This window comes from Micropterus dolomieu, linkage group LG16, assembly GCF_021292245.1.
Source record: "Micropterus dolomieu isolate WLL.071019.BEF.003 ecotype Adirondacks linkage group LG16, ASM2129224v1, whole genome shotgun sequence".
Classification (NCBI taxonomy): Eukaryota; Metazoa; Chordata; class Actinopteri; order Centrarchiformes; family Centrarchidae; genus Micropterus; species Micropterus dolomieu.
The window spans coordinates 7,110,184-7,137,894 of record NC_060165.1 but is presented as its reverse complement, the minus strand read 5'-3'; the positions used below and the strand labels follow the sequence as shown (position 1 = coordinate 7,137,894).

The following is a 27,711-nucleotide window of genomic DNA, read 5'->3' as shown; positions in this document are numbered from 1 at the left end:
TTTGGCGAAGCGAGCCCTTCTGCACCTCAGGGACCTGTACCTGCGCCCGGAATGTGTGTGTGATATCCTGTGCTACTGCAATGCGCGTGTGATTTACAATTGAGCTCTGAGAGGTTGTTGGTCATCAATCATAATGTAATTACATATGGAAAGGCAGAAGAAGTACAACATAAAGTTACGATATCGCCGAACTAACTGCAAGGCTCATTTGGAAATATGTAGGCTGATGACTCACACATTGAGTTATTCTGATGTCATTAGAATGAAGACGCACTCCCTAATTTAGGAAGGTTAACGCAAATAAATGAAACGTCTGGCAGTTGGGCCCAATTAGTGAAGAACAACACTGAAACGGCAATTAATATGTTATAAATTGCACCTGGTTCATTGAGCTCAACAGTGGTCATTTCCCACTTAGACATCAGTTCCACCAGAAGCAAAAAACCCTAAAAGACCGAAATAGGATTTTCCATCTCCCACCAGTTCCAACAATATCATGAACTGCAGCCACATGTAAAGCTGTAAATAGCCGTTTAAATTGGAAGCTGTGCAGCCCGTTTGATGAACTGTTGAACTGAGGACTACAGCCACTGCTGCGCCTCTCATCAAAACTTGTCCAGTAGTGCCATCATGTGGACGTTTGGTGTTTGGTGTAAGTTCTCCGTGCAGAGAAGCATGAAACACACAACAGTCAAGCAAATATCCTTCATTTTTGAAGTACAGTCCACACCAACAGAGTACAGTTTGATCAAAAAATGTTTATTCCATGGTGAAAACATTCCTGTCACACACACGCACACACACACGCGATTTTCTTTTTACAAACAGCAAAATTCCATTGTATAATGCATGTGAGGGGACAAAAAAATAATAAAAATCATAAAAGTGACTTAAGCACAAAGTGATTTTTTTTTTGCAGTTCATTCAGAAATAAAAAGGGAACACTTAGAAAGTGCTCTCAGCTCGCTCCATCAGGAAAATCTGTTTACTTCAGGAAAACGTCATCCTAAGGCAATCTTACGGGAGACCACATTTCACATCCATCTGTGTGGGACTGATACAAGCGCACATCCACGTGCTCCAGATTCAACAACGATTGTTCAGGCTGCTTCTGAAAGGCATCAGCGGCTGTAGTAGTAGTAAGTAGTAAGTAGTTCATGGACTCATCCCCTCCCCCAAGATTTCCTCAGCATTCCTCTTTGATGTAGATTTGTTCGTCTGTGTCGGACTCCAGGTGCTCCAGCCGGTCCGTCTGCCCGTTCATTATCTCATCGGGAGTTTTCATAAACCTGGTGAACGTGACGCAGACAAGGAAACAAGTTATGGGCACTTATGTTTTTAGGGTTTCTACTATGTTTAACCAGTAACCAACAGGAAGTGGGTTAAATTTTTAGAATAATTTTTTTAAATTAATAGCCTCACCATTTTTTTTTTCCAAAAAGGTGTCTGTAAGTTATAAAGACAAGATATACCTGAATAGAAGTCTTTGTCCAGGCTCTTTCCGGATAATGTTCAGTTTGTAGTAGTGTCTCAGTGCTCGTGACATCTTCTCGTAGGTCATATTGGTCCTGTTCTGTAAGAGGCAAGAGGAAAAGTGACATAACAATAATAATAATAATAATAATAATAATAATTCATAGTTTGGTCATTAGTCCACAAAAAGCTGAAAAAACATCCGACATACAATTTATTACCTCATTTTATGGCAAACGTGTTAGCAAACAGACATCCTGCAGACAGTTTGTTGGCCGTAAAACCATAACAATGAACGAAAAGAGGCTAAATGATTAAGGGCAATGCTAAACCTGCAGTAACTGATGATGTTTTTGCCACTCAGGGGCAGCGGAAACGCTGCAAACACAGCTATGACCTTGTTAAGTTGACATAGATAGCATGTTAGCAAACAGCTGTTTATTTACACATTCAGCAGAGACGGAACAACATTCATTTGGAGTCCGTTTTCTGACCACCAGAAGAATGTCAGGATAACACACTACTCTCCTTTTTAGCTCTGTTTTGTCTCCACCAGCTCCTGAAAGCTCCTAAAAGCTCCACCATGTTCACCAGCGAGTCTCTTCCTTGCTCTTTGTCAGTTTCTACATTGGGTTTATTCGAGCTTTTTATTACTGAAAACGGCTGCCTGCTGCAGCTGGTAACAAGGTGGTTGAGAGCGTCTGAGTTTGTGGGCCGTAAAATCAAAACAATGCGCTAAAAAAACCCATCTAAATCTAAAAAAAAGTTAAAGGTGACGTGCAGAGTTAGGTGCCATTTGTCTATGCATCACTATGAGCAACAGATTTCACATTTCGTGTCATCTTTTGACTCACTGTTGAAAAAAAAATATTGATGAGTGCAGCTGTAAACTGTTTCTAGAAGTAGCAATGATGGTCTCTTCTCTTGCCTGGATGTGTGATGTCCCTGCACAATGAGTCACTCGCCGGCCGGATCAAAGACAACAATAACGCAACAACTGGAACTCGCTCAGTGCGTGCTTACCTTGTGGTTTCCCCACAACCTGGCCAGGCCATTGGGGTCCATGATGCGGAAGACTTTGCTCTCTGGATCCTCCCAGCGGATGTAGTTTTCGTACCTGCTGTCTGACAGGAGTTGGTAGACATAGTCCCAGAGCAGCCTGCAGTCTGCAAGGACACAACAGGGAAACACGGGGTGAGTTTGCATTAGGTTAAATTTTCTTTTAGGCGTGATGCTTTGGGTCGCACACTACCAAAGGGACAGACAAGCAACTAATTTCCTGAAGATGCCGCCTCGTACAGCTCCAACTTTTAACCTTGTGAGGGCTAAATCTTACCTGCTATCCGTCCGATGGGTATTTGTTGCTCCTCTGGAGGAGACACGGGCATGATGACCTGGTTCCGGTAAAGCACCTCCTCCTGCTGCTGCAGTAGGTGGTGCTGCTGCTGCTGCTGCTGCTGCTGGGAGAGTGATATTTGATGGTGGTGGGCGTGGACCTTCCCCTCGCGCCCGTTCTCGAGCGTCACCTGAGAGGGGGGTCCGCCACGGCTGTGCCTGAAGTCCATGGCGGCACCCCCGCCGCTCCTGCTCGGGCTGAGGAGCAGGGGGTTCATGATGGCGCTGGGCATGAGCTGGATGACGCGAGGAGGGCCCGCCTCCTGGCCCCCAGGGCTGCCCGGACATGGGGCTTCCCGGGGCGTCGCACAGCGGCCGTTGGGTGCAGCCGGAGACACCGACAGAGGGTACATTTCCTCGGGCAGGTGGTGGTTGCTGTCGGGCAGCTGGGAGAAGGTCTGGAGGGGGTCCTCATTGGCTTGGCGGGGGTGGTTTGGCTCCGGAGGGGATCGTCTGGTGGTTGGATGATGGGGGGAGCGGGAGCGGTGCCGCAGCTCAATGGTTGGTGGATGCTGGGGGAGTGGCTCCGTACCACGTGGTGCCCGCCGTACCGTTTCTGGGGTTACAAAAGATACAATGTGATGAATATCTGCAGCACAAATTTATATCAAACAGCTAAAATACAGCTAAAATAATAAATCAGCTAGTAGAAAACCCACATTTGATGGTTCCAACTTCTCAAACATTGTAATCTGCCACTTCAATTTGTCTTGCGTCACATTAAAAGGAATATTTTTTGGTTTTATCAGACAGAAAAAAAATCAGATGCCGTCCTCGGTTCTAGGAACGCGTGATGGGCATGTTTCAGTCTTTTCTGACTCAGCGATAAATCATCATAAATCATTCATTTAATTACTTAGAACAGAGAACAAATTATCAGCGTGTCTGTGTGCTAGCAATCCAGCGATGTTAGCAAAGCATTTGGGTGTATACCATTTTCTGTGTTTGCCATGCAGGTGGTGCCAACCATACACAGATATTGGCTATCATTAGTACACTGATAACAGAGCGACAGCACAAGACCGTGACCAACTCTGGCCTCAAAAATGACCACAGAAGTGAATCAACACCTCTCTGATAATGACAACTCAAATTCAGTATTATGAGCTTAATAAAGATAAGACTCATGTCAGGACTGCGGTGCTGGCTTCCATTAAAATCTAATCTAGGAAGCTGTGATTATTTTGTCATGTACACATATAGAGCCTGTCTCTACAGAAAAGGCAATACAAATACAACAACCTAACCAGAAAGTTTGAGTAACAGAGCATGAAATTAAGCCGTGTATTGTACACAGTCATTTAGCTATTTTCTAACTTGTTCTATAATTTGTCCCTACTGCCACTAAGGTGCTTATTACGGTTAGTTCCTGGTACACTGGCTTCACACAGAGAAGACCACTAGGTGTCACCAATATTCTACAGTTATTATTTTTGATAAGCTACTTTGCTGGGAGCGGTTGGAACTTTTCGCTTCTTCCTTCATCCAACATCTACAAAGTGGCATTCAAAACTAGGAATACAGCAGCAACAAATACCAGCGAACCAATCACTGCAGTTATTCACTAGATGGGTGTGAGGCATGTTGTCCTGCAGCTTGTAAAAATAAGGCAGCATTTCCTTGTGGAACAGGTTTTACTGTCAACATGCGATGTTCTGGTGGTTGTTGTTGTGTCACATTTCCTCAGATCAGAGCCAGAAAACAGTCTCAGGTATTTCGCTGAACTTTATCATTACTTCCTTGGTAACAACAAACACGGGTGCCCGGGTGAAGACGTCTGAGCTTGTACGCACACAAAGATCAGCTTAAATGATCTGCATGTTTCATTCATGGCTTGTCTGTGATTTGTTCTTTTACTCACCTCTTTTACTTTTTAAAGAAAATAAAGTTTTTGTACTTTCACTCTAAGGGCTTTGAAAATGACCCCGATACAATTCCTATGGACATTTGTAGAAACTGTTCACCTAGATCAGACATTTCTCTCAGGTATACAGTATATTTACTGTGAACCACACACACAGCTGTCATTAGCTTCAGCTCCATTTTTTGCTACATGTAATTATGACCTTTATTTTTTATTTTTTTTCCAGGAAAAGACTTAGAGACTATCACCATAATATTTTCTAGTTTGATCATTTCATGAAAATTTTGGTGTAAATATTTGAATGTAGTTTGACACTTGTGTATGTGTGCAGGTTGATTAGGAGTCATTCAAAACACTCCTTATTTTAGATCTCTCCTCCTACTCTGACACGGCTGCTAGATACAGCTCATAGTCTTACAGAAGCTGGGTGAGGAATTGCTCATGAAGTTTTTTTAAGTCATTCTTGTGTTTGGAATTTTAGTTATTTTGAGCAAAACTGTGAAGACTGCACACATTTATCCTCAACAAAATTACATCATTTTTGACACACAGAGGAATGCAGGTCTCAAAAAAAACAAACATACGCATGTAAGAGTTGCGGTACAGTAATCAAGTGAAGGCCTATTTAATTCCAGAGCTGAAAATGTTTGAAATGTGCGCATTAGAAGAAGAAAATACAGTTTATCGGACTGACCTTCAAGCTTCAGGTGCTGCACAGCGCTTTCAGGCAGCGAGTGGAAGGAGTTCCCAGGGAAGTAGGCAGACGGGTAAAACACATGGGGCTTCCTCTGCTTCAGGATGTGCTGCAGCAGCTCATACAAGACGTCCCCTGTAGAGATGCAAAGGTCAGAGGTCATAATACCTCTCCTTGTAGCATTTCACGCCTGCATAAAATAGGAAGCTAGAATCACAGAATCATGTTCCCCCTTCTACTTAGCTTTCCAGGCAGCAGGGAGCTTGAGCAATAATGGAAGGGACACCGAGGAGTCAGACGCCACTTTCATCGGGACTTTTTTTTGTTAGCAGAAAAACATTTCCTAGATATTCAACACCCTAACCTGACGACCCAGTGTGTTTGTTGACACTGTGGGTCTATATGACCCTGGTATTCTCCATTAAGTGGTTATACAGTGGTGTTGACACCAGGCACAAAGCCTGAACAGGAAGTTCACCGAATGATTAACAGCTGTTTGTTTTGCCTCGACACTGACAACCGCGGCCCCTCTTCCGCCATCACAAAACATTTACATGGTTAACAAATAAGTAGAGTGGATGTGATTTTAACAAGCACTAACATCCCACATCACCTCAGAGATCTTTTTAAAGGCTTAGCATAACCAGGAAACGATTCTCATAAAGGAAGTGATGATGAACACATGCACGCAAACAAACACACACACCCCCCTTTCAGTTCTCACTTTCTGGTCCTGTGGCATTGAGGGGAAAATTCCTGCTTCCTGGTGCATTAAAGTTTGCTTTGATTCTGGATGTAAAATGATGATGTTTTCAACGCAAGAGCTTCACATTTAGTTAAAATCTGCATGCACAATAATATGTTGGTTATTATGAATCACATCTACTGGGAAATGAAAGAAACAGGTGAAAGTGTCATCTTACCGTTAGTCATAACTGATTTTTCAACACTTTTTGGCTTTATAGTTTTCCCATTAAACAAGTTCAGGTCAAAACATGTAGCTGAAATGTGGCTTAACAAGCTGTGTGGCTAATTATTGGAAATGAGTTTAAGACATTCCAGGAAATAAGGTATGATTATAAGAACTTCTACGAAAGGAAAATATGGCATACAGCAGAGACTGATGGGAACTGTACCCTCAAACGAGGAAATAGACACATCACAAGCCAAAAGCTACGCTCTGGTTCCTAAAATAAAGTTTTCACTGTCACTGACACACAGGGCCAAAACAACTACCAGTATCGTATTGGAATCCATCACTGACGGCTTTATCTCTTGACATTATGTTGTTGTTTTTACAAAAAAGAAATGTCATCAAACATCTAAAGTTGCTGATACATAAAACCATTTTACAACAAAATGATCTCAGTGTCACATGGAGATGACTTTGACCAACTAATGAAACCAGCGAACATGAATCACATTTTCTAAATGTCCTTTCTACCTCTATTTCTTCACAGGATGTGAAAGTTTTTGCAGAGTTTACATGGAAACAACCTGATACAAGCCTGATAACAGCTGTCAGCTGGACCACATCTCTACATAATTCCTCAACATTGGGACACATCGGGGTCGCTGATCGTAGGAAATACATACTGAAATATATACTGAACTGGACAGGGCAAGTTTGACTTACTTTCTGTTCAATCTACAGATGATTTGTAATGACTTATTCAATTAACCAATGTTTAAATCAAATGCATACATAAATGCTGAAATAAATAAATAGTGTTATTTAATATATAATATAGTGTTAAATAAAATAGTACGTAAAGAAAAACTGAATTAATGATATCTTGCATTATCAAATAAATATATAAATAAATGTACAAGGCAAAAGTTATAGAGCCCAATCAATCTTGTGACCAATCATAATTTACAGTGAAGTTAGTTTCATTAATATAAAAACACCCTGTTAATTAAAATTAAAAAAAGTAGAAATGTAGTAATACATAAATGTAGATTTGTAGTAACAGATTATACATTATTTCCTGATAAGTAAGTACATTTATTTATTATGTTACATTATTTATCATTTAATTATTCATACTTTCAGTTCAGCTTTCATTTGTTTATTCTTTTCTTTATCAATTCTTTTTTTTGTATTCATTTCAGCATTTATTTATTTTATTCATTGTTAGTCCAATTCCCACACTTTACTGGACCTAATATGACCTGAAATTAGACATTTCCCATGATGTGGCGGGTTTACCCCATGTCTTATCTTTATATTTCAAAATGCAGTTCACTCCTTTCATCCCACTCTTATGACCATCATCCTGAATCACACCACAGTAGTGACTTTATCCCTGACTGATTATGTGTACTGTAAAATCTCCTGGAGACACTATCAAACATTGAATCCTTTTTCATTTACAGTGGAAAAAAGAAAAAAAAGAACCAAAAATCTGCAAAGGAGAACACTTTTTTTGCTTTAATTTTGTGCGCCTGGCCGCTGGCGTTGCCGGGGCAACAGTTGAAGTTGGTTTGGTACTTCCTGATCAACCGTCTCCTACTTCCTCCCCCGGCAGCCTCACTGTGGCAGCTGCCTCCCTCCACTGTCGCCTGACACTGCTGCCTTCCCTCCTCTGCTTCGCTATTGATTTTTAAAAGGGTGTAGTTTTGCTGTAAACACATTGATTTTAGAGCTGCACTGGCGCAAATAAGATCTAATATTGGTCTAAACCACAAAGCATAACAGCTGATAAAGGTGTTTGCCCCAATTAAATTTTGTTGCAAGACTATATATAGTCATGGATGATGATTTATCAAGTGTTTCACTTTTCTGTGTCAACTAGCCATTTAAAATTTCATTTAGCCCCATCAGTCATCACTTTTTTTCCCTTAGAAAAGGAACTTCTGTGTATAATTGCACCAATTTTCCATGATTTTTCTGCAACTAGTCAGGGTGTTTCCATGATCTAAAACTGTTCTTCCTTCCTAGTTAGTAAATCTTGTTTTCCAGTCTGGGTCATGACCCAGTTGGGCAAAAAATAAAAAAAAATAAAAATAAAGACATCTAATGAAATCAATTCAAGTGAGTCATTTTTACAATTATACACCAGTTTCAGCCCCAGCCTGGCATACACATCTAATATCTCCAAGAAATGTAGAGGTGGAAAGAAGACGAGTACCGGAGTGAGGGGATCGGTAGCGGAAGTCCTCTTTGGTGAGCAGCAGCAGAGCTTTGCCGTTCATCTGGAAGGAGCCGCTGGTGATTGGCCGCAGGGCAAACTCCTTCTCGGCCCATCGCAGCCACTGGGCCACGTCCTCCCTGCTCCAAAACACTGGCTGCAAACCTGGAGGTGGAAGGATTCGACACCAGAGTTTGGTAAAGAAGCAACAAAAGTGGAGGTGAAGAGGAAAGGATGGAAGAAAAGAACGATGAGCTCAGTGAAGAAGAGGCAGTAGGAGGGGGGTTTGGGGGTGAGGAAGGAATAGAGAAAGAACGAAAGGCAGAAAGGAGGGGAGGGTGTAGAGGGAGAGGGGTAGGGAAGAAAGGAGGAGGGGAAGGGGGAGAGAGGAAGGAAGGAGGCAGAGGCAGTAAAAAGGATATTGAGGAAGTGGAGATAAAAGCCAAAAGGAGGGAGTGATTACGGGAACGGCAGCAGAGATAAAGAAAAAAAAGATGAAGGAGGAGACAGAGTCAGAAAGGGAGAGGAGGTTAGAATGAAAGATTAAAAGATGATAGGTTAAGAGAAGAATACAGAATGAATCACAAGAATAAAAAAGAAGGATGAGGGAGTTATATGAGAAAGACAGTCAGACTGTTATTTTATTTGATCTGCTATGATCTGTGCTGTTCTTTGCTCTCTGAACTCCAGACAGGCACATCAGAGGACGGACAGTTTATTAGTTTTTGTATAAATGGACAAGGACACAGTGAGGGAAAGAGAGCAGAGGAAACAGCGACCACAGTATTTCTTTTTTCCCCCCTCCCTCACACGCTGAAATGTTTCTTTCACTGCCGTGGGAACAGGAGTGCAAAACATCTGCACTGATGACCAACAAGCATTTAAAGGCAACAGGGAAAGAATAAAGAAGACTGAACATGATATAAAAAAAAAAAAATCTGAACAAAAGCTCACTTTTATCTGAATAATGTGTAGAGTGAATTTTAGTAGTAAAAACATTTCTTGGATTTGATTATAAGTTTGCCCCTAAATAATTAGGGAGTTTGTTTTTTGGGGGGGCACCTGACAACATAAGCAAGCTAGCTGAATGCCAAAGATGAAACCTGGACAAAATATAAAATAATAACTCAAACAGCGCTAAAAAACGCCCCAAAGTTTATTTAGAAGGACAAATTTCAACCTTAAATTTTCAACCTAAAAAGGTAAGCCACCCACCTCTTTGTCCAAATTAGCTCATTAAAGTTAGCTTAATAGTTAAACTAAATAAGCTAAGATTTATTTTAGCTGATACCAGGACGCTAGGCTGCATTATATTAGCTTCCTCCTTTACAGTAGTGCTATTTATAGTTACAATTTCTGAAATGTTCTCAAACTCTGACATAACACGTTGTATATTTTTAGCAATACACAAAATGTTTTACCCTGATCCTGGTTAACGCAGATACTGCAATCTCATATGATTGTGCGTTCTCTATGTGACCCAATGATACACCATATGACTCAGACTCACCTCCTCTCTTTCACATGCGCGCACACACACACACACACACACACACACACAAAACAGTGTATAGCTCCGATCAAAATGTCCATGACACCCACGCGGAGCATAACTACTCATTTCTTACATTTCACTTATCGCTCAGCCTCAAACACTTCCTCTGGGAGTCGGACAGCTGTTATCTTTGGCCGCCAATGTCACTGTCACACAAGTAATAGGAACCTTGTGCTTGCTTTCAGGCCTCTCCCACTTCACCCCCACTCCCCTCACCCCACCTGTCAAACAGAGGAAGTTTTCACAGAGCAATCAATATAAAATGAAACCCTGTCTAGATTGTCAGATTCCCATTTCTTCGCTTCCCTTCTAGTCCTCTGTATTCAGATAGTGGCAAGAGCATTGCCGATAAGCCCGGGAAGGCCTTGGTTATCTGAAGCACAGCTTACAGTCTGTCAAGTTCTGACCCTCAGCTTGTCAACAGACATCCCAAGAAAGTGTCAGGGAATATGGAATCCAGGTGTTTCACAACCACAGGAGTTAGTGGTGGGCAGATAAGGAACTATATTTCTTCTTTTTTGTTTATACTGGGTTCCAGCGTTCTACTCTGGAATTGGCTTCACTAGACATCATGTCTAGACTGCATTACATCTAGCCTTTAGTATGTTTAACATAATGTATGTAAAAGTGCTTGTTTTTAATCCATATTTCCAAACTATTTATACTTTCATAATTAAAGCAGTATTGGTAACTTTAAAAATCAGTGGTAAGAGAATTATTTGAAATATTCCTAGAAAACTAAAATTGTTTTTTTAACATAAAATATATAGCTTCTACAAGTGACCTTCTGTTTAGATTTAACTTGACTATATTACAGGAATAAATATAGGATATACTGCAATGATCCTATCTAACTACATCACAGACTTTCTATGAATTTGGAATCAAGCTGCCATCTGCACTGCATGCACCAGCTGTACATTCGTCTCTCGTGGCTGACTTGCGAGCGCAGCAAAGCCGAGGCGGGCAGCAGTGCAGCCAGGGTCGCGAGGTCATGGCTGCGGTATGCTCTCTCCAGGGCCGGAGAGAGGCGCAGCTTTGCCAAAACCCCTCCGAGATCCGGTCTGACGGCCTCAGCCATCTGCACAGAGCCCAAAGGAGGAAGCATCAAGGGGAGCAGAAGGGAGGAGGAGGAGGAAGAAGGGGGCCCAAATAAACGTGTCCCACAACGCACTTTGGCAGGAAGCAATCCAGCACGGGCTCCGTTTCAGCACAGGAAACTTCCTGCGGTAAGGTTAGAGAGTGACGCCAGGAGGTTTATTATCAGACAGAAGCGAGAAAAGGAAGAGTGGAAACAGAAAGGAAAGAGTGATCAGAGCAGCTGAGGATAGTGTGATGACTGGGGAAGTAGGCTCATGAGGTAAAATAGCAGGAACAAGAGGACTTAACAAAGATGCAAAAAAAAGGAAGTAAAGGCAAATGGGAAGGGAAACATACTAAGCCGGTACTGAAACAAAGTTCATGGAATGGGACGCCAGCCCTGAATTCCTGCTCATTCTTTTGACTACTCATACCTATTTTGGAGTGTAGCCAATGCATGAAGCGAAGCCTGCAAGCTAGTTCAGGTAGTCAATTCCAGTCTAATTCCAACATACATCCAACGCACCCTTCGATTATGATGGTGTACGTAAGCAGTCAGTGCTCTGGCTGCTGCCACACCGCTCACCTGAAACCTATGCTGTTACTGCTGCAGCAAGTCTAAAACCACTCCAGCATCCACCTGTGGGTCTACTTTCCCTTACCCCCCCCCCCCCCCCCCCCCCCCCCCCCCCCCCCCCCCGACTCCCTGCCGTGCTGAGGTAGGTGCAGAGAGTGACGTGGTCAGAGCTAAGATGCCAAGTATTGACGCTGTACTCACACAATTTATTCCAAGTGAGCTGGCTGTCCTATGGTTCTGTGGTAATAGCCGGTTCTAAATTAGAACTCCATCACAGAAATTTCTAAGAACTTTTGCGATTCCTGAAAGCAGTCTGATGTATGTGGTGTGAGGTTTCAGCTTTTTTTGTTGTTGATGGCCTGAAAATTTGAGTCCAAGTCACATCACAAGTCCTCATTTTTGCAACTCAAAGCTATAGACTCGAGTCCAAGTCCCGTGCTTTGCCTGGAATCAAAGTTCTTCGTACTTCGCTTACGAGTCAAGTCAAGACACTCAAGTATCAAGGCAGAAGTCACTCACAAGTCCTGATTTTCGTGACTCAAGTCTGACTCAAATCCAAGCCTCAAGTCTACAGCTTTGCCTGAAATCAAGTTCTTTGTACTTTGCTTATGTAAATCACAAATCAAATGTAACCACATTTATTTTGTGCAAGCGAAGGCATGTGTCTAAGGTACTTATTGGTATTTATTGAAGCATGGTATAAAAACAAATCATTAGAATTATTTGCAGAATACAAATCTAAATCAGAATTGATCTTTCCATTAATATTTAACTATGTACCCATATCTAAGATGAACTGGTATTGATGTTAAATGGTCAAGTGAAACAACAAAAACCAAAGGGTTCAGTTGTATTACTGTACCTACCAATCTGTGTCTTTGCAACCAATTTCAATTACAGAATCTTCAGGTTTTGAATGAGATCATGCGTCTCTCCAAGCACAGATCAAGTCACTAATTTTTTCTCTCCCCAGTGACGCGTCCTTCATGCGATCAATGCTCAGCTGCCAAAACCATGACGATAGGTGTAGGTGAATCAGGAAAATGGATGCAAAGGTCATTTCTGATTTCAGTTTCAAAACCTGAGTCACATTCATGTTGTGAGTTTCTGAATCTTTATTTGTATCGTGTATCTCAAATCCATGTGATCTAGGCAGGAACTGATTCTAAAGATGATGGGAAACTTTCTTTTGCAGTGCATCCAGTGACACACACACACACCCTTTGCTTACAGAGAGGTGGAAATGAAAATGGAAGGCATGGCCAAGGAGTGAAAGGTGAACAGAGAGCCCTTTCGACACTCCGTTCCTTCAACACATTCACACACTTCCTTGAGCTGATAAATTTGTCCTCTCTGGTTGTTTTTTGTCAGAGAATCTGTTACAGATTCGTTGCAGGTTACAGGAAGAAAATCAATTTCAGTCTTCCTTGTCATCAGTCTCTGCCTTTGTTGAATGCATCTCAGGTTTACAGCGTTCATGAGAGCGTATAAATATATGTGTGTGCGTGTGTGTTTACATTGAATAAAACCCTCAAGCACGACAGCAGCAGGATCCCAAGCTCTTGACTAAACCGTGGGCTCCTAATCCTCTCTGATGACACATAATTTTCACTCTGTGGTTTCTCAGGCCCCCGCTCTTGCTCAGTCACACACATACACACACACACCACAGAGCACACGAGTTGCCACGGCAACTCATAAGCGCTTGGGATGAATGAAGGGAAGAGGAGGATGAGATCACTGGTATCTTGTTTCGTTGTTGCGGTACAGAAGCCCTCAACTTCCCGTCGCAGCCAGACGAGTTAATGAGGTCCGTCCTGCTGTGAAGCTTAAAAGGTCCCGTCCAGAATCCCAGTTTAGCTCCCACCATCACCACTGCATACGGCTGCTTATGTTTCTCTCGCCCTGCTGAAAACTGCAACAATGTCAGCCTCTTTATACTTGGATGAAAATGGCATCTAACTTAACCCCACCTCTGGTGGCCATTTTAAAAGGTTCATAAGTTTTGGGCAAACATTGTGCTTACAGCTGTGTCTAAGCTCAGCAAAGATGAACAGACATAGGGACTTTCTGATCAGGTCAGAAATGATCAGAAACATTTGTCACTGATTTATCTGGGTGATATTAGGTTGTGTTGCTTTGTCAGCAAACATCCAAGTCTTCCGATTAGCACAGTAGCCAATGTATCGCTGTGTACAAAACTCATTAAATGCTAATTATAACCACATTTTAAGTATGTAGTATTGTCATGGAGAATTGAAGTATGTTAAAAAGAAAGAAATAAAAATCGCTAGATATTTGATTCTGAAAGGTCCTATGTTATTAAAAATGCACTTTTTCCATGTCTTTTCAACATAAATGTGTGTCCCCAGTAAGTCTGAAGACCCTAAAACTATGAGAAAACCCACTCTCTCTTTTTCTCCTGCTCAGTCTTTCAGTAAATGTGTGCAAACATGCCATATAGTTTTGTATAAGCATTAAAATCAATGTTTTTGCTAGTTCACCAAATAGCTCATTTAAAAAAGTTAATTTTATAGCATTAGTATGTAGTAGAAAATAAGATTAGAAACTTAAGAGAAGCTTGTATTGCATCGTTAGCATTACGTTTTTCCTAGTTAACCTATACAGGTAAATATGAGCGGACTCTTCTCACGACATTGAGAATTCATTGTATTTTTCAGTAAAGCTAAAGACAAGACAGATTACAGATTGTCTACCTGCATTTAAACACAAATCCATGTTTACTTTGTCTGTGGACCTTCCTGAATAGATCCACAGCCACACAAACGGCTGTTTTTACCTAGTTCTCCTTTTTTAGTGGTTGGTAGATATTAAGCCATTTAATTAGACTTTAGTTTTCATAAGGACTGGTTTTATGAATTTGACAAGACAAGCCAAAGTCTCAGTTTATGGTACATATTCAATAAGCAAACTATTCATGGCAATCTAAGAAATACCAAAAAATATATTGAAAGGAATAAAAAACAAGTAAGGTTTACCATATGTCGATTATTTTCATTTCTAGTCATTTCGTAACAGTTGTTGATTGACTGTTCAGCTTTTCTAGTGCGTCATACATTTCTGTTTCCTTTCTCATAATTTGTAAAACTGGAACAAAACCCCACACATGCTGTATTTTTTAGTCATACTGGAATCTCAAAGTCTCAGATATTGATTTCTGTTAGAAACTCCTGAGTGTCAACAGTTTAATGATGCAGATAAAAACACAGAGGATTTCAGCGTAGCCTGAACGGAATGAACTATAACTAAATAAACAAAACCAAAAAAAAAAAAAAAAGCAGTGCTGCATCAGAAAGGCTGGGACTTTGCTCTCCAAACTCAAAGCTCCTTAGTCACTCAGTTCTTCAGTCAATGTTTGACTTTTCTCTCAAAGCAGAAGTAGGCGGATATTGGTCTTGCTATCTCAAAGAAAAGATTTTTCTTTCTCCAGACAGAGGAGGAAGAGAAGGAAGGAGGGAGGAGGAGGAGGAACCACCATGACCTTCTGACACCCTGATTCAGGGACATGTGGGTATGAGAGCAATTCATTTCCACAGTTAATCCTTGCACTTTATTCATCTCCCCCCGCTTTGTGCGTCTCTCTGTACATTAGTTCCCTGTCAGGTGGGTGCGGCAGGGGAAAATCCACCTCCACATACACACACTTTTACTTTTCAGTGCAGAGAACCCCCCCTCTCACATTTATCCTCTGCTTCCTCCACCGGCATGCACGTGCCTGTCCCCATCCAGCAAATCTGGACTCCATCCAGTCAAAACAAACATAAAACAGATCATCAATCACACGGAACCTTTATGGCCAGGAAGTAGCGCGACCTGTTTTTGATAGCTTGTTGTTGAGCGCAGGAGCAAGCCAGCTCTTGTAGGTTAGTTCCTGAATCCAGCTTCAACTGCCACTCTTCCTTTTGTTCAGGAGCCAATTTCTTTTTTTCTCTTCTTTTTTGAAAAAGCTTCAAAGACTAAACTTGTTGACCAAATCAAAAGGCCCCTGCTTGTCTGAAACATGCACACACCCTGTAAGCAACACATACTCTTTTTTCTTTCTTTCCATGTGAAAAAAGTGACGAAAGTCAGCATTTTGTGCAGTGTAACGCTTAGGTAATCACTTTAAATGCAATGTTTCAATGGCAGCATTTCACAACTTCTTCGCCTTTAACAATGTCTGCTTGTGAACTCGTCCCAGGTTATGTGCACGACCTGTGTCAAGTTCATCCAAAGAATGGTTTTCATTTCTCAGACAAGTTCATTTGAATCATTTTTAGAAGTGAACCTATACATTAACAATTTTATGTGGGCGCAATATGCTTTCACTTAGCTTTCCTGACCTTTCCCAAGATTGGAAGCCATTGCTCACTGATTTATGTCATTTATTTCTACCTTTTCTTTCTTTTTTTTTTTTTTTAAAAACACTGCAGAGCTAAAAAGTGTTTCACTGAAGGCTGAAGTGGAAATCCATCAAATCATCATTTTGGAATGTTAACCTCATCTTAGTTGGTAAGTGTTCAATTTCTAAAAATGTACCACCTGTCAATTAAACAGGTACTTTTTACATGTCAGAATCAATCTGCTAGTCCCAGGGAGTTCTGCAAAACATGTGAGTGTATGTATAATGTCTGTATGTATACTTATTCTAAGACTTTAGTGTGTTCATGTTAAAAAAAAAAACATTAAGTATACTCACAAAGGCCAGTATACACAGTAAAAAATACTTGGTTTACTGTCACACATTGCAATGCTCAAAGAGAATATACAAGCTATTCACAGCTGCAAAAAATAAATAAATAAAAAGCGGCTAGTGGTGAGACAACTCCAGGAAGACTGCGGAAAACAAGAAGAAAATACTGACTAACTAAATCTTGGGGGTATCTCTGTGGTGGTCCTAGTGGTTATGACAAAGCACATAATGGCTGTGTGTCCCCAGTTTACATAGTCAGTCCAGCTGGGGACATTTTGTTGCATGTCATCCCCCTCTCTCAACCTGTGTTTCCTGTCTGTCTCCACAGTCTATCAATACAAACGCAAAAATGCCACAAAATTAAGATTTTAAAAAAGCATTTTGCTTTCTTTTTGTGAATTTAAAGTGGTATGGTCATTCCAAAGTTGCAGTTTGATATATGAATTGCATCTTTTTCTGCTAGTATAAAACAGTTTATTCCAAAAACGTCCCCTACTATAAAAATATATAGTACATACAATTACAATTAGTAGGTGGTATGGAATTGTGACAAAGATAAGGAGTTTGATAGACATGAATGTTGCATTATGGGAAGTGTAGGATCCAGTGGTTTGGGATTTTGGGCCATACTATGGACTAAAAGTCAGGACATCTCAACATTTTGTTTTTAATCTGTCTCTTGCACATCTCGCCAACTTTATGAAAGTGCAAACCTAAATAAACATAACCTAACATAACCTAAACATACAGGACATGTTTATTAAGCAGATAGAAAAGATTTCATAAAGTTGATATCAATACGAGGAAGAGCATTTGTGCTTTTGTGACTTTTCTTAATAAAGCCTGCAATCAACACGCCACCACGTCAGTAATGCGAGTGTGTGTTCATTGTGACGTTTTAGAGTAAAGCCAAGCCCCTCCTGTTAGAAACGCCATGTGGAGTGTGTCGCGAACAGGAAGAGAAGGGGGCTGCACTCAGCTCACTCGCTGGCATGTGAGAACAGTTTCCCTTTCAGAGGAGAAAAAAGAGAGCCAGTTAAAACACACACACACACACACACACACACACACACACACCCCAACAACAACAACAACATTTATTCAGGAAGCGCCGTCTGCCCACTCAGGAAATTCCTGAGGACAAGAGCTGCTCCAGGGGCAGGAAATTTCCCCTCAGAAGGACCAACACACACAAACATGCGCACACACAGACTTTATAACACCAATTCCCACACAGTAAAATGGGTAATATACCACAAAGACAGAGAGGGCGACCAAAGGAAACCAGTTAGGGGGTTTGGAGTAATATACGTTAACACACACACAAACTTACTCATAAACACACACACACACACACACACACACACACACACCTACACTATCTCTGGCAAGCTTTGCACAAAGACACAAGATTCACTCACACTAATCCACCCACTCGTACAAGCAAGCATAGTGCAAACCCAGCTGTGAGTGCGCGCACACACACACACACACACACACACACCACCAAGGAAACCAGCCAGTCTTGTTTCCATGGACATAGATTCTTTTTTTAATCCTCCAGAAAGATATTTCTAAAGATTGCAGCCACTGTTCTTTCTAGTTCATGCAGGTTTTTTGTTTTTCAGTGGAATGCCTGGTGTTTTAAACCTTTAAATAATTCACCGTTTTCCACACAGACCAGCTCTCAGTTGCGTCATGCTCCGTGTACGTGGGCGCCATGTCGAGAGATGATGCCTGGACTTGCGATTGAATTAAATCCCGACAAATCCAGTTCATCGGTTAACGTCAGCACTGCTTTATTGTGAGCGGTGGCGAAAAACCCTCCCAGGCCTTTCTTCGAGTACTCGCCTCAACACAGAAAAACAAGCAAAACGTCACGGATGGTTGACAGCACTCCTCCGCGTTCTGTTTAAAGTTGGACATTTCTCTACTCGCAGACTAATACTGCTGGATGAAGGGAAGAATGACTTGTGTAACATGGATTTTAAAGCCACAATGAATTTAAATGTGCCTCAATTAACTACTAAGTCCGTGCTCTTTTCTAACAAAACAAGATAACAACATTATAAACACAAGGAAACAGAAAGAAGAAATGAAGGAATAGTTCAATAGGAAATGTGCTAAGTAAGGGTTATGTGCTAGACTATTCCTCAGCGCAGACTCTAGGAAGTGTAGTGTCCAGCCTCCACAGGTTCACTACTAACTAAACTGACTAATAAACTGACTTAGTTGCTCCATATTAACTAATCAGAAGCAGGAGCTGTCTATGGTTGTTATTGTCTCTTATAAAATAGTACACCAAAGAAATATTAATTATTCAATGATTAGTGATGACATTTTCTAATTGTTTTATATTGCACCCCCACATCTTGATTTAGCATCACATTACAGAAGTTCTTAGCGCTTTAAATGCAATTATGTGTGGCCTTATTGTTACTATATAAACTTTTCAATACTTTATACTTCCATGCTTGTTATTTTAAAAGTTTTTTAACACACATTCATAGTAGCATAGATGCACCTTTCTGTACAGTTTATTTATTGCTTGTAATTTGAGACATTCTAACTGGCAACCTGCACTTTAATTCAAGCATTGCACCGTCATTTGTTGTCAGCACACCATTTTATTCAGGTTTTTATCTAGTTTACCTTCATTTAAATCTATTTTAGTACATATCTATATTTTTGTATTATCCATGTTGTATATGTCATCATGGATATCTAGCATCCTTGGAACAAAAAAGTTCTTTAGAACGATTAAATCTTATCTCTTAAATACATGTTACTATACCGCATTTGGCCACACAAATCAGTGGCGTTTATGCTGCAATGACTTCTGTTCTTATGAATTCATTATTACATTATCATGTCACTGAAGATTCAGTGTGTCACTGAGGAACAGACAGGAACCAAGATGGAGAGAACAATATAAAAAAGTGGTGAACCACAAAACAGATTACAAAAAACAAACAAAAAAAGACCACAACAGAAAGTGAAAGCTAGTTAATGAAAATATTTTCAGGGGTTGATTAGAAAAGAATTTATTCCAAATATATTTTCACGAGGTTATGGTTTGTAGTGTGTTACAGTGATGTCTGGCTGAAAGGGTTCAAATCGAGCCGGGTAGCATTTTTTAGTGTGAGGAGCAGTCTGCAACTCTCCTCGATCTAATCCACTTCCTCCCCAGGAAATGGAGAAGGCGGATTTCTGCCCACACTGCAATTTCCTCCCTCATTCTTTTTCTTTCTGTCTCCCCCCCTCTTCTCCTCCTCCCTCCCTCCTTCCCTCCTCCTGCTCTCTTCCTTCCCTCTCCCCACGCAGGACAGAACTCCCTGTGAGTGAGGGGGTAATGGACGGTTTGTTTTCCAGCACGTGTGTGTTTAGATAGGCAGGAGAAAGGACGAGCAGAGGTGTTTCAGACTGCGCGCAAAGTGACAAAGACATGTTGCCGTCTGTCTGAGGGGGGAGAGTAGATACCGACCAGCAGCAGTTATAAACTAAACACTGAAGAAAAGGGGGGGGGGGGATTTTCCTGACCTGCAGATGTGTGAGAGTCCTGTCTGTGTGAGGAACGGTGTTTGAAATCTGATTAAAACAAAGAAGGACTTCCACATGTCTGCGGATGTGTAGTGACCCGTCGGTTTACTCGACAGGAAACTCAAGACGGACCTGTTGAGCGTTCTTCCTTTTTCTGCAACAATGCAAAAGAGGAAGTGGGCTGAGGGAGTTTCCTGTGCGTCTCATCCAGCCTGCGCAGCCGCCCAGCCCCAGCGCCCCCACAAAACCCTGAACTTCACACTTGCAAGGGGGGGAAAAAAAACAAAAAAAACAATTATAAACCGGTTAATTATTGAAGGACGCATGGACAAAGCAGCTCAGGGTTACTCTTTGAACATCGAGCCTATCTCTTGGCACAGCTCCAGCCCCGCCTGCTCTATGATTGGTTAAGCAACAGTGAGCCGATGCAACCGAACCGAGGGTCATAAATGTCACAGTGTTGCTTCACTTCATTTACATACACCTTTCCAAAAACATTTTTCCTTTACTGCCTCACTTTCAGACAGTTTGCTTCTCACTTTGATTTCTCTCAGGTCAATTAACACCAGAAAGTTCAGGTGGAGTCAAATCCTGACCAGTTCAGGTAAATCTACAAGTGGTTTTCGTTGTTCTGAAGCAAAGTGGAAAAGCTGGTTTGTTCTGATTCAAAATAGCCAATTAGAAGTCAATCAGTGCTTCTAAACAAAAGCCACATGACCTCCTATTAGCTTGTTTACCAGTCTCATCATAAACAAGTCTGATTCCAGCTACTCTAGCTAATCACAACATATTGTTCTGTCTTCTCTGCTGTTCATATCAGTTTAAGATACCAGAGTTGAAGCCTACAAATAAAGCACACCTAATATTAAAAAGGTGCTCTGTGGAGTTTTGTAAACGGACAAAGGTTATGTTTACATTCAGTGTTACTCACTAAAACGCATTCCGTCTATCCTTGAGGTCTAACAAATGTGCTGAATGCATTGCCACATAAAACATTTGCAAGGCAGACTTTTAAAATATTTCAAACCCTGCATTGTTTACATCTGTGTTTGCTTGCAACAGCAGGATGTGAATTGCATCCACGTGCCCACATGCTTCATGTGCAATACAAATAAAACGGGTGGGCCACTCATAACAACAATGCTCCATAACATTGGCTTTTCAACAGGAAAAAGGCCATTGAGCTTTTTGAATCAATGACAAAAACTGAAGTGTCTGAAGCAATTCAGACCTAAAATTTATTCCACAACTGCAAACATTTCACTGCATTTATTTTTCCAGTCTTAATGCCCCTGCAAGCAGGCACTGATTCACCTTGCCGATTGATGCTTTCAAGGACACCTCTAATTCAAATGTCAGAAGAAATGTAAACACATACATCCATATACATATTGTGCCGCCTACTGAATGGTCTTCATTAAAACATGATCCTTGATGACGAAAACATGCACAATAGATTAATTTAAGCATCGGTCCACACATCACCCATGTAATTACACTTGAGGGTGTGTGTGTGTGTGGGGGGGTTCTCTAAATGTTGGAAATACATTCTTAATCCTACTGAAATCTTACACCAGCCCTCCTCTTCAACAGTGGCTCTTCCTATCAGTTTGTCATCCCTTCTTCTTCTTCTTCTTCTTCTTCTTCTATCATTCCCAGCCGCTATGTGTTCTCTGCTCCACATTATCTGTACCTGACTGCTGTGTAACTATTGGTTATTCCAGTACAGTAAGTCTGTCAGTTATGGTCTAGTGGAAATGTGTACGGTTCAGGTGTCTGACCCCAGATCTGCCTCAACACCTCCCAGCTGAGAAGTCCAGCATGACTGAGCCGGCACTCATGCAGTGATAATGATGTGTGTGTGTGTGCGTTATCATAATTGGATATGATGGATTTTAACTATTAAAGTGATATCTCGCTATGTTTTTGTTTATTCATGTTGCCTCTTTTGACTCGGAAAACATGGTCTCTAGCTTCGGTTTGCCTTTCTGAACTCTCTCTTGTCGCCACCTGCAGAAGCTCAAACTTGATCTACTGAAAATCTAAGTAAGATGTCAGAGTCCCGCCCACAGGAAATGAATGACAGGTGAATTCTGGGATGACAGACAGATGTCCTCTTCAAATGACCAACTCATCTATGTGTGTAGGAGTCACTGCTCATCTGGGTGTGTGTGTGTGTGTGTGTGTGTGTGTGTGTGTGTGTGTGTGTGTGTGTGTGTGTGTGTGTGTGTGTCTGTGACTCACGCAGGTGCGCAGGCAGCCTGGCAGGCTCGTCCTCCATTCGGCTGGCTGGCCTCGCGGCGGGAGCATGGACGGGGGAGGAAGTGGAGTTTGGCAGCGGGTTCGCGGAAGGACTGAAAGAGCTCCTCTCCTGCTATGAATAGACACAGAGACACAAAGCATGGCTCACAAAGCTCCACAACGCACCGGCCCTGAACCCAAACAGCCCCACGCCAACTCGCCTCACCTCACTGTGCACCCACAACTTCGGCTAGCCTATAGAGTCTCATCTCTATACAGAGAGGAGTATGTGCATCTAAAAAACTGATACGCAGACACAATGTGGAGACGCAAATATCCAGAATGCTTCAGCGCACATGTTGCTATGCAATAAAGTCCGAAACTAGCCAACACTCTGGTTGTAAAGACGACAATCTCAGTGTCGTCAAGACGCATTAGTAGCTCAGAGACAACACAGCTGGATCAATCGATTGCTCTATAAAATGACTGAAAAGAGTTTCCATCACGATTTCCGAGCTTGAGATGACGCCTATAAATTGTACCATCAACATTTCCAAAACACATTAGTTAAAGAATTAGATTTTAAAATCTAGAAACTATATAAAAACAGAAAAGCAACAAATTAAATAAGCTGGAATCAGAATATTTGATACTATCTTAGCAACAAAACTGGGCAGTGTACAACTAATTACTTTTATTGATAGATCTCGGTTATTGTTTAAATGAATTGATTAGTCTCTAAAACGCCTATCACAACTTTCCAAATGGCCTGTTTGGTCTGACCAACAGTCCGAAACCTCCTGAATATTACATTTACAATAAAGAAACAGGTAATGCTTGCAAATTTGTTTCCTTTTGGTTTTCATCTTTGCTTGACCAACAGAATTTTGCTTTGGAGAATTACTTTCATTATAATTTTTTTGTTGATTGACTAAATCGTCTGATATATTGCTGAAATTAGTCATTTAATCATTTTGTTGACTGACAGAAAATGATTCAGCAACAGTTTGCCAATTTGTCCCCTAAAGTTTTTCTTCCCCAAGCAAAAATGCCAAACATTTGCTCGTTCCAACTTCTCAAAACAGAAGAATTTGCACATCCTGTGCATGTCAGTGAAAAGGAGCCTTATGGATTTCTGATCAATAGTGATTACAAAAGGGGTCATTTTAACGGCCAGATATTACATTTGAAAGGTGCAAAAGCTTTGGAATTATATAAAGATAATATACTGTTAGTCTGTATTTTAGTCCCTTTAAAAAAAGAAGACCAAGGCAGTGGCCCCCAAGGCCCTTTTCTTAATTAGTCAGCACAGGCCAGGTGTGTTAGCAGCAACAACAGCTAGTTAATTCCAGTTTCCCCTGTTTCCTTTGCCACAGAAGCACCCAAAGCCACGGCAGTTACATCAGCAGGCACGAACCAAACGGCACCAGCATGTAGAAAAATCCATGTCTGACTGTGACCAGGGGACACTCAAGTAAGAGGTTGGATGATTTGAAGAGCATACACCCTCAGCTGAGAAGTGTTTCAATTCATTGCTCAAAAAAAAAAAGGCCGAACATTCCCTGGTTTCAACTTTGTGAAGAAATGTTATATTGTCTGTTGTCCATTATTCTGAATTGGATATCTTTGCGTTTTCGACTGTTGGCTGGGCCAATCCAGCAATATGTCAACCTTGGCTCCAGGACACCATGATGGGCATTTTTCAGAATTAATCACTTATTCAGATAATAATACGCTTATTTTTCCATAATGAAAACAGATGTTAGATGCACCCTACTCCCGGATACTCTGAGATTTTAGACACTCCAGTTCTGCTATTGTACGGCCAACTTATTGAATCTAGGTTAAGGTATGAGATTTTCCAATTTGCAGTCACTCTGTTTACTGGTTCCCTTTCCTGCAAATGAGGGCAGAGCATGAAGCCACCACAGTTTCTTGAGGAAATGAAGCTTGTTTTTTTTGTTGCCGTTTCTCCCTTCAGTTTCAGCCTGCTGTCACCACACACAGCCACTCTGAGACCTACACACCAACTGTATGCACCAGGAATTTCCTGTGGAAGCCAAGCAATAATCTTTAAGTCTTTTATTTCCTCCTCTCAGAGGCGGAGGCTCCTCACCCCCTCCACTTTGTTAAGATTCAGTTGTCCAGAAAAAGGTCGGGTTATTAGTGGCAAAGCGACAGGGGACAGAGCTTGTGATAAAGACACTGCAAAAATAGGCAAAGCGATAAGTGACAGAGCTGGGCTGCAGTATGAAGGTGAGTGGGAGACAGGAGTCCGGTCTGCCAGCGCCTCTGCTGGAAAACTTCTCAGAGTGAAGTGCTGATCCTTTCCAGAATGCAACTACAATCGAGAAGACATCCCTTGCAAACAAAACACCATATTTCACTTTCTGTCATTGAGCAGCATGCATTGTTTTCAGGTATTTCAGGCTGACCTTGACATTCCAAATAGCATTTCTGTCATGTAGCCATTAGAGCTGAAACTAACGATTATATCACAGACTCACCTTTCGATTTGTCTTTAGATTGACGAAATGTCCTAAAATAAAACTCAAATACGTTCTGAGAGGCTAAGGTGACATCTTCTAATATCTTGTTATGTCTGACCAACAGTCCAAAGACCCAAAGATATTCAATTGAAGCACACAAAAGCAGCAATTCCGCACATTTGTGAAGCCAGAACCAGTGAATATAAGCAAGCTTGATTACACAACAGAAACACCTGAAAGGCCTACATTATGAAAATATAGCTGCAGATTTATCTGCAAATTTCTCAGATCTAGTTCCTATTGGGAACCCAGAGCAGGTCTGTGCTGATTATTACTGACTTTAATCTCTCACACTTTCCCTTTTCCTAGTGTTGCAACTATGGATTATTTACATTACTGATTACTGAACGATTGGGCGCTTCGATTACATCATGTCAAACATAATGACACAGGCCATCACAAGCACAAAGTGTCTTCAGATTGTTTACACAGTCTGACCTGCAGCCATACAAACCAGAACATGCATTTTTTAATCACATATTTTTTTGTAAAGTAAGGCTGCTAACAATTACTTTCCTTGTGGCTGATCTATTGATTATTTTTCCGATTATCCCACACCATTTTCTTGAGTCTGTGGGGGTGTCTTGTGTTATTGTCTGACTAACGGCCCACACATTCAGTTTACAGTGATGGAAAACAAAGAAATGCAGCAAATCACAGGGAGAAGATTTTTGCTTAATAAATGACGATTACCAAAAAAGTTGCCCATTCATTTTCTGTTGATCGATTAATAATTTCAGCTCTGAACTGAGGAAACCTGTCAATTCAAGCATTAGTTGAGTTGTATATTTATCTGTAGTAGGCCTATATTGAGTTTGTCAGTGGAGGTACTCCTATCCCATTCCAGTATTACATGTGTTATAGGCCTCTCCGACAGGGAGTTCAACAGCTGCAGCTTGTCTTTATCCCTAATGTTTTGTTGTGATTGAACCCTTTTAAACGCTTTCTTACTGATGCTCCGCGAACAGCTCACGTTTACAGATGCTCTCTGTCGGTTACAACAATGATCGCCCGCCGACTTAAATCACTTTTTTTTGGAGGACGGGGGGTGGGCTTCATCAAAAGAAAGGGGGTTTTGCGTGTCACAGACAGTCACGACTTCTCCCCTCCATCAGCAGAGTGGAGGCGAACTAAAAGCGTGGAGCCGCGAGCAACAGATGACTAGCAAAACAAACGCGCCGCCGCAACAACTGAATGGCGCTGCGGCTCGTGCCCCTCCGCTCCACGTCGGTAAGAGGTGATATGCAAAGCTTTGGAAATCCGTGAATATCACAGCCACACCGTACAGAGGCGGGTTAAAAGTGGAGAGTGTCTGCTGAAGGAAAACAAAAGAGGAGAAAACCAGCCGACGCTCTTACCTTGTTCGCAGCGGAGGAGGATTCTGACATTATCTCCCGTCAACTTCTCTCCTTCTCCTTCCACTTTTCCGTTGTGCTCTCTTCTTTATCTCCTCTGCTTTCCTATAGAAACCCACGCAGCAGCAGCAGCGGCGGCGGCGGCAGTCCCACTGCTCGGCTTGTTATTGTGGGAGAAGTTGTCTTTTTCATGTAGCCTCCGTTTGTTTCTTTTCTGTTTTTATCTGCTGGCCGGCTCCATAGCGCGGCTGTCGGTGTGAAAACTTCTTTTGTCTGCGTGTGTTTTCCCTTCATATGTCGGCAGCGTGCTGGTTAATAATCCCTTCCTGGAAGAGCAAGACTGAAAAGAGAGAGAGGGACCGACGGACACACTCTCTCTCTCTCTCTCTCTCTCTCTCTCTCTCTCTCTCTCTCTCTCTCTCTCTCTCTCTCTCTCTCTCTCTCTCTCTCATTGATCTGGATGTGTGTAAAACGGCGAAATGACGTGAATTCCCAGCATTGAGCCTTGCCCCCTTTTAAAGGGAAACCCGTAGCAGGAAATCGCAGCAGGTCGCGAGGCAGAGACACAACTACAGGCTGACAGATAGACCGCTTCTCGGTTTGTGTTTTTAATCAAAGCTTGATGTAAAATGTGGTTACAAAATAGGCTAATCTGTTTTAATACAGCATGCAGTGCCAAACACAACAGTAAAAGCGTAAACCCTAAAAGGAGATCTAGCCTACTCCATTACATATTATAATGGTCTAATCTATTACTATACAGACCAAATGCCACAAAGTAGGCTAGCCTATGAAAATGTCTCTTTAAAGTTAGTCATTGACTTCCACTCATTTAGCCTATACAAAAGCTCTGATATAAAAAGTTTAGGCTATTAAAATAATAGCCCACTATAAGAAAATGAATATTACATGTTCTAGGCTATAGCACAGAAGACAAAAGGGAATATAGGCTACTGCTTAAAAAAGTTAATGGTGATTCTAGAAATCGGCCAACTCCAGCAGATACATAATTAAAATTAACTTGGAGTCATGTTTCTGCCTACCTGATAAATGTAAGCCCAAAAATCATGTTCCTTTTAGCTCTGTTTTGGTCTCCACCAACTCCTAAGGGAAATATTTTGTCTCTTTAGTTGCTAAATGCTTTTAAATTTATTTTTTTCCACAAATATCATGAAACAGAATAGGTAGGTCTACTAATTAATTTTAAATGGGGCGTCTTTTTTTTCTTTTTTACATCAGACTGATCAGTTTTATAGAAAGAGGCATTTCGGTAGCCTATAAAGCAGTGGTCAAAGTGAGGTCCAGGGACCAGCTGAGGTCCAGCTTGCCAGAAGGGTAAAATTCTCTGTCCATGTACATACTGTGCAATTATTAGCATGTATGATGTTGGAATGCAAATGTTTGCATATCTGAATGAAACATTCACTGGCAGAAATATTTATGTGACATTGTGATTGATCACCTGACTCTGCGCTTCCCCTCAGTATTACAAAGCATTTTAGCCTCTTTTAGCTCAGTGTTTTGATTTTATAGCACGCAACTTTACTGTTACTGTCTCACT

At 41.4% G+C, this 27,711-nt stretch overlaps 1 protein-coding gene across 4 annotated transcripts; it reads right to left on the bottom strand.

The window, feature by feature from the left end:
- Window positions 1-738: 738 nt before the first annotated feature.
- LOC123985072 (transcription factor ETV6-like) lies at window positions 739-26,511 on the bottom strand. Of its 4 annotated transcripts, none has more exons than XM_046072424.1 (8): window positions 26,154-26,511; window positions 22,250-22,379; window positions 8,561-8,725; window positions 5,427-5,561; window positions 2,810-3,424; window positions 2,497-2,639; window positions 1,473-1,573; window positions 739-1,289 (listed from the first exon to the last, which is right to left on the bottom strand). In XM_046072424.1, the coding sequence occupies exons 1-8, from the start codon at window positions 26,181-26,183 to the stop codon at window positions 1,187-1,189; spliced, it is 1,422 nt and encodes a 473-aa protein (XP_045928380.1). In that variant the 5' UTR covers window positions 26,184-26,511; the 3' UTR covers window positions 739-1,186. The 4 variants fall into 4 exon arrangements, with proteins under 4 accessions (XP_045928380.1, XP_045928381.1, XP_045928383.1 ...); XM_046072425.1 differs by having other exon boundaries at window positions 22,250-22,376; XM_046072427.1 differs by lacking the exons at window positions 22,250-22,379; window positions 26,154-26,511 and adding an exon at window positions 11,782-11,799.
- Between the last annotated feature and the right edge of the window lie 1,200 nt (window positions 26,512-27,711).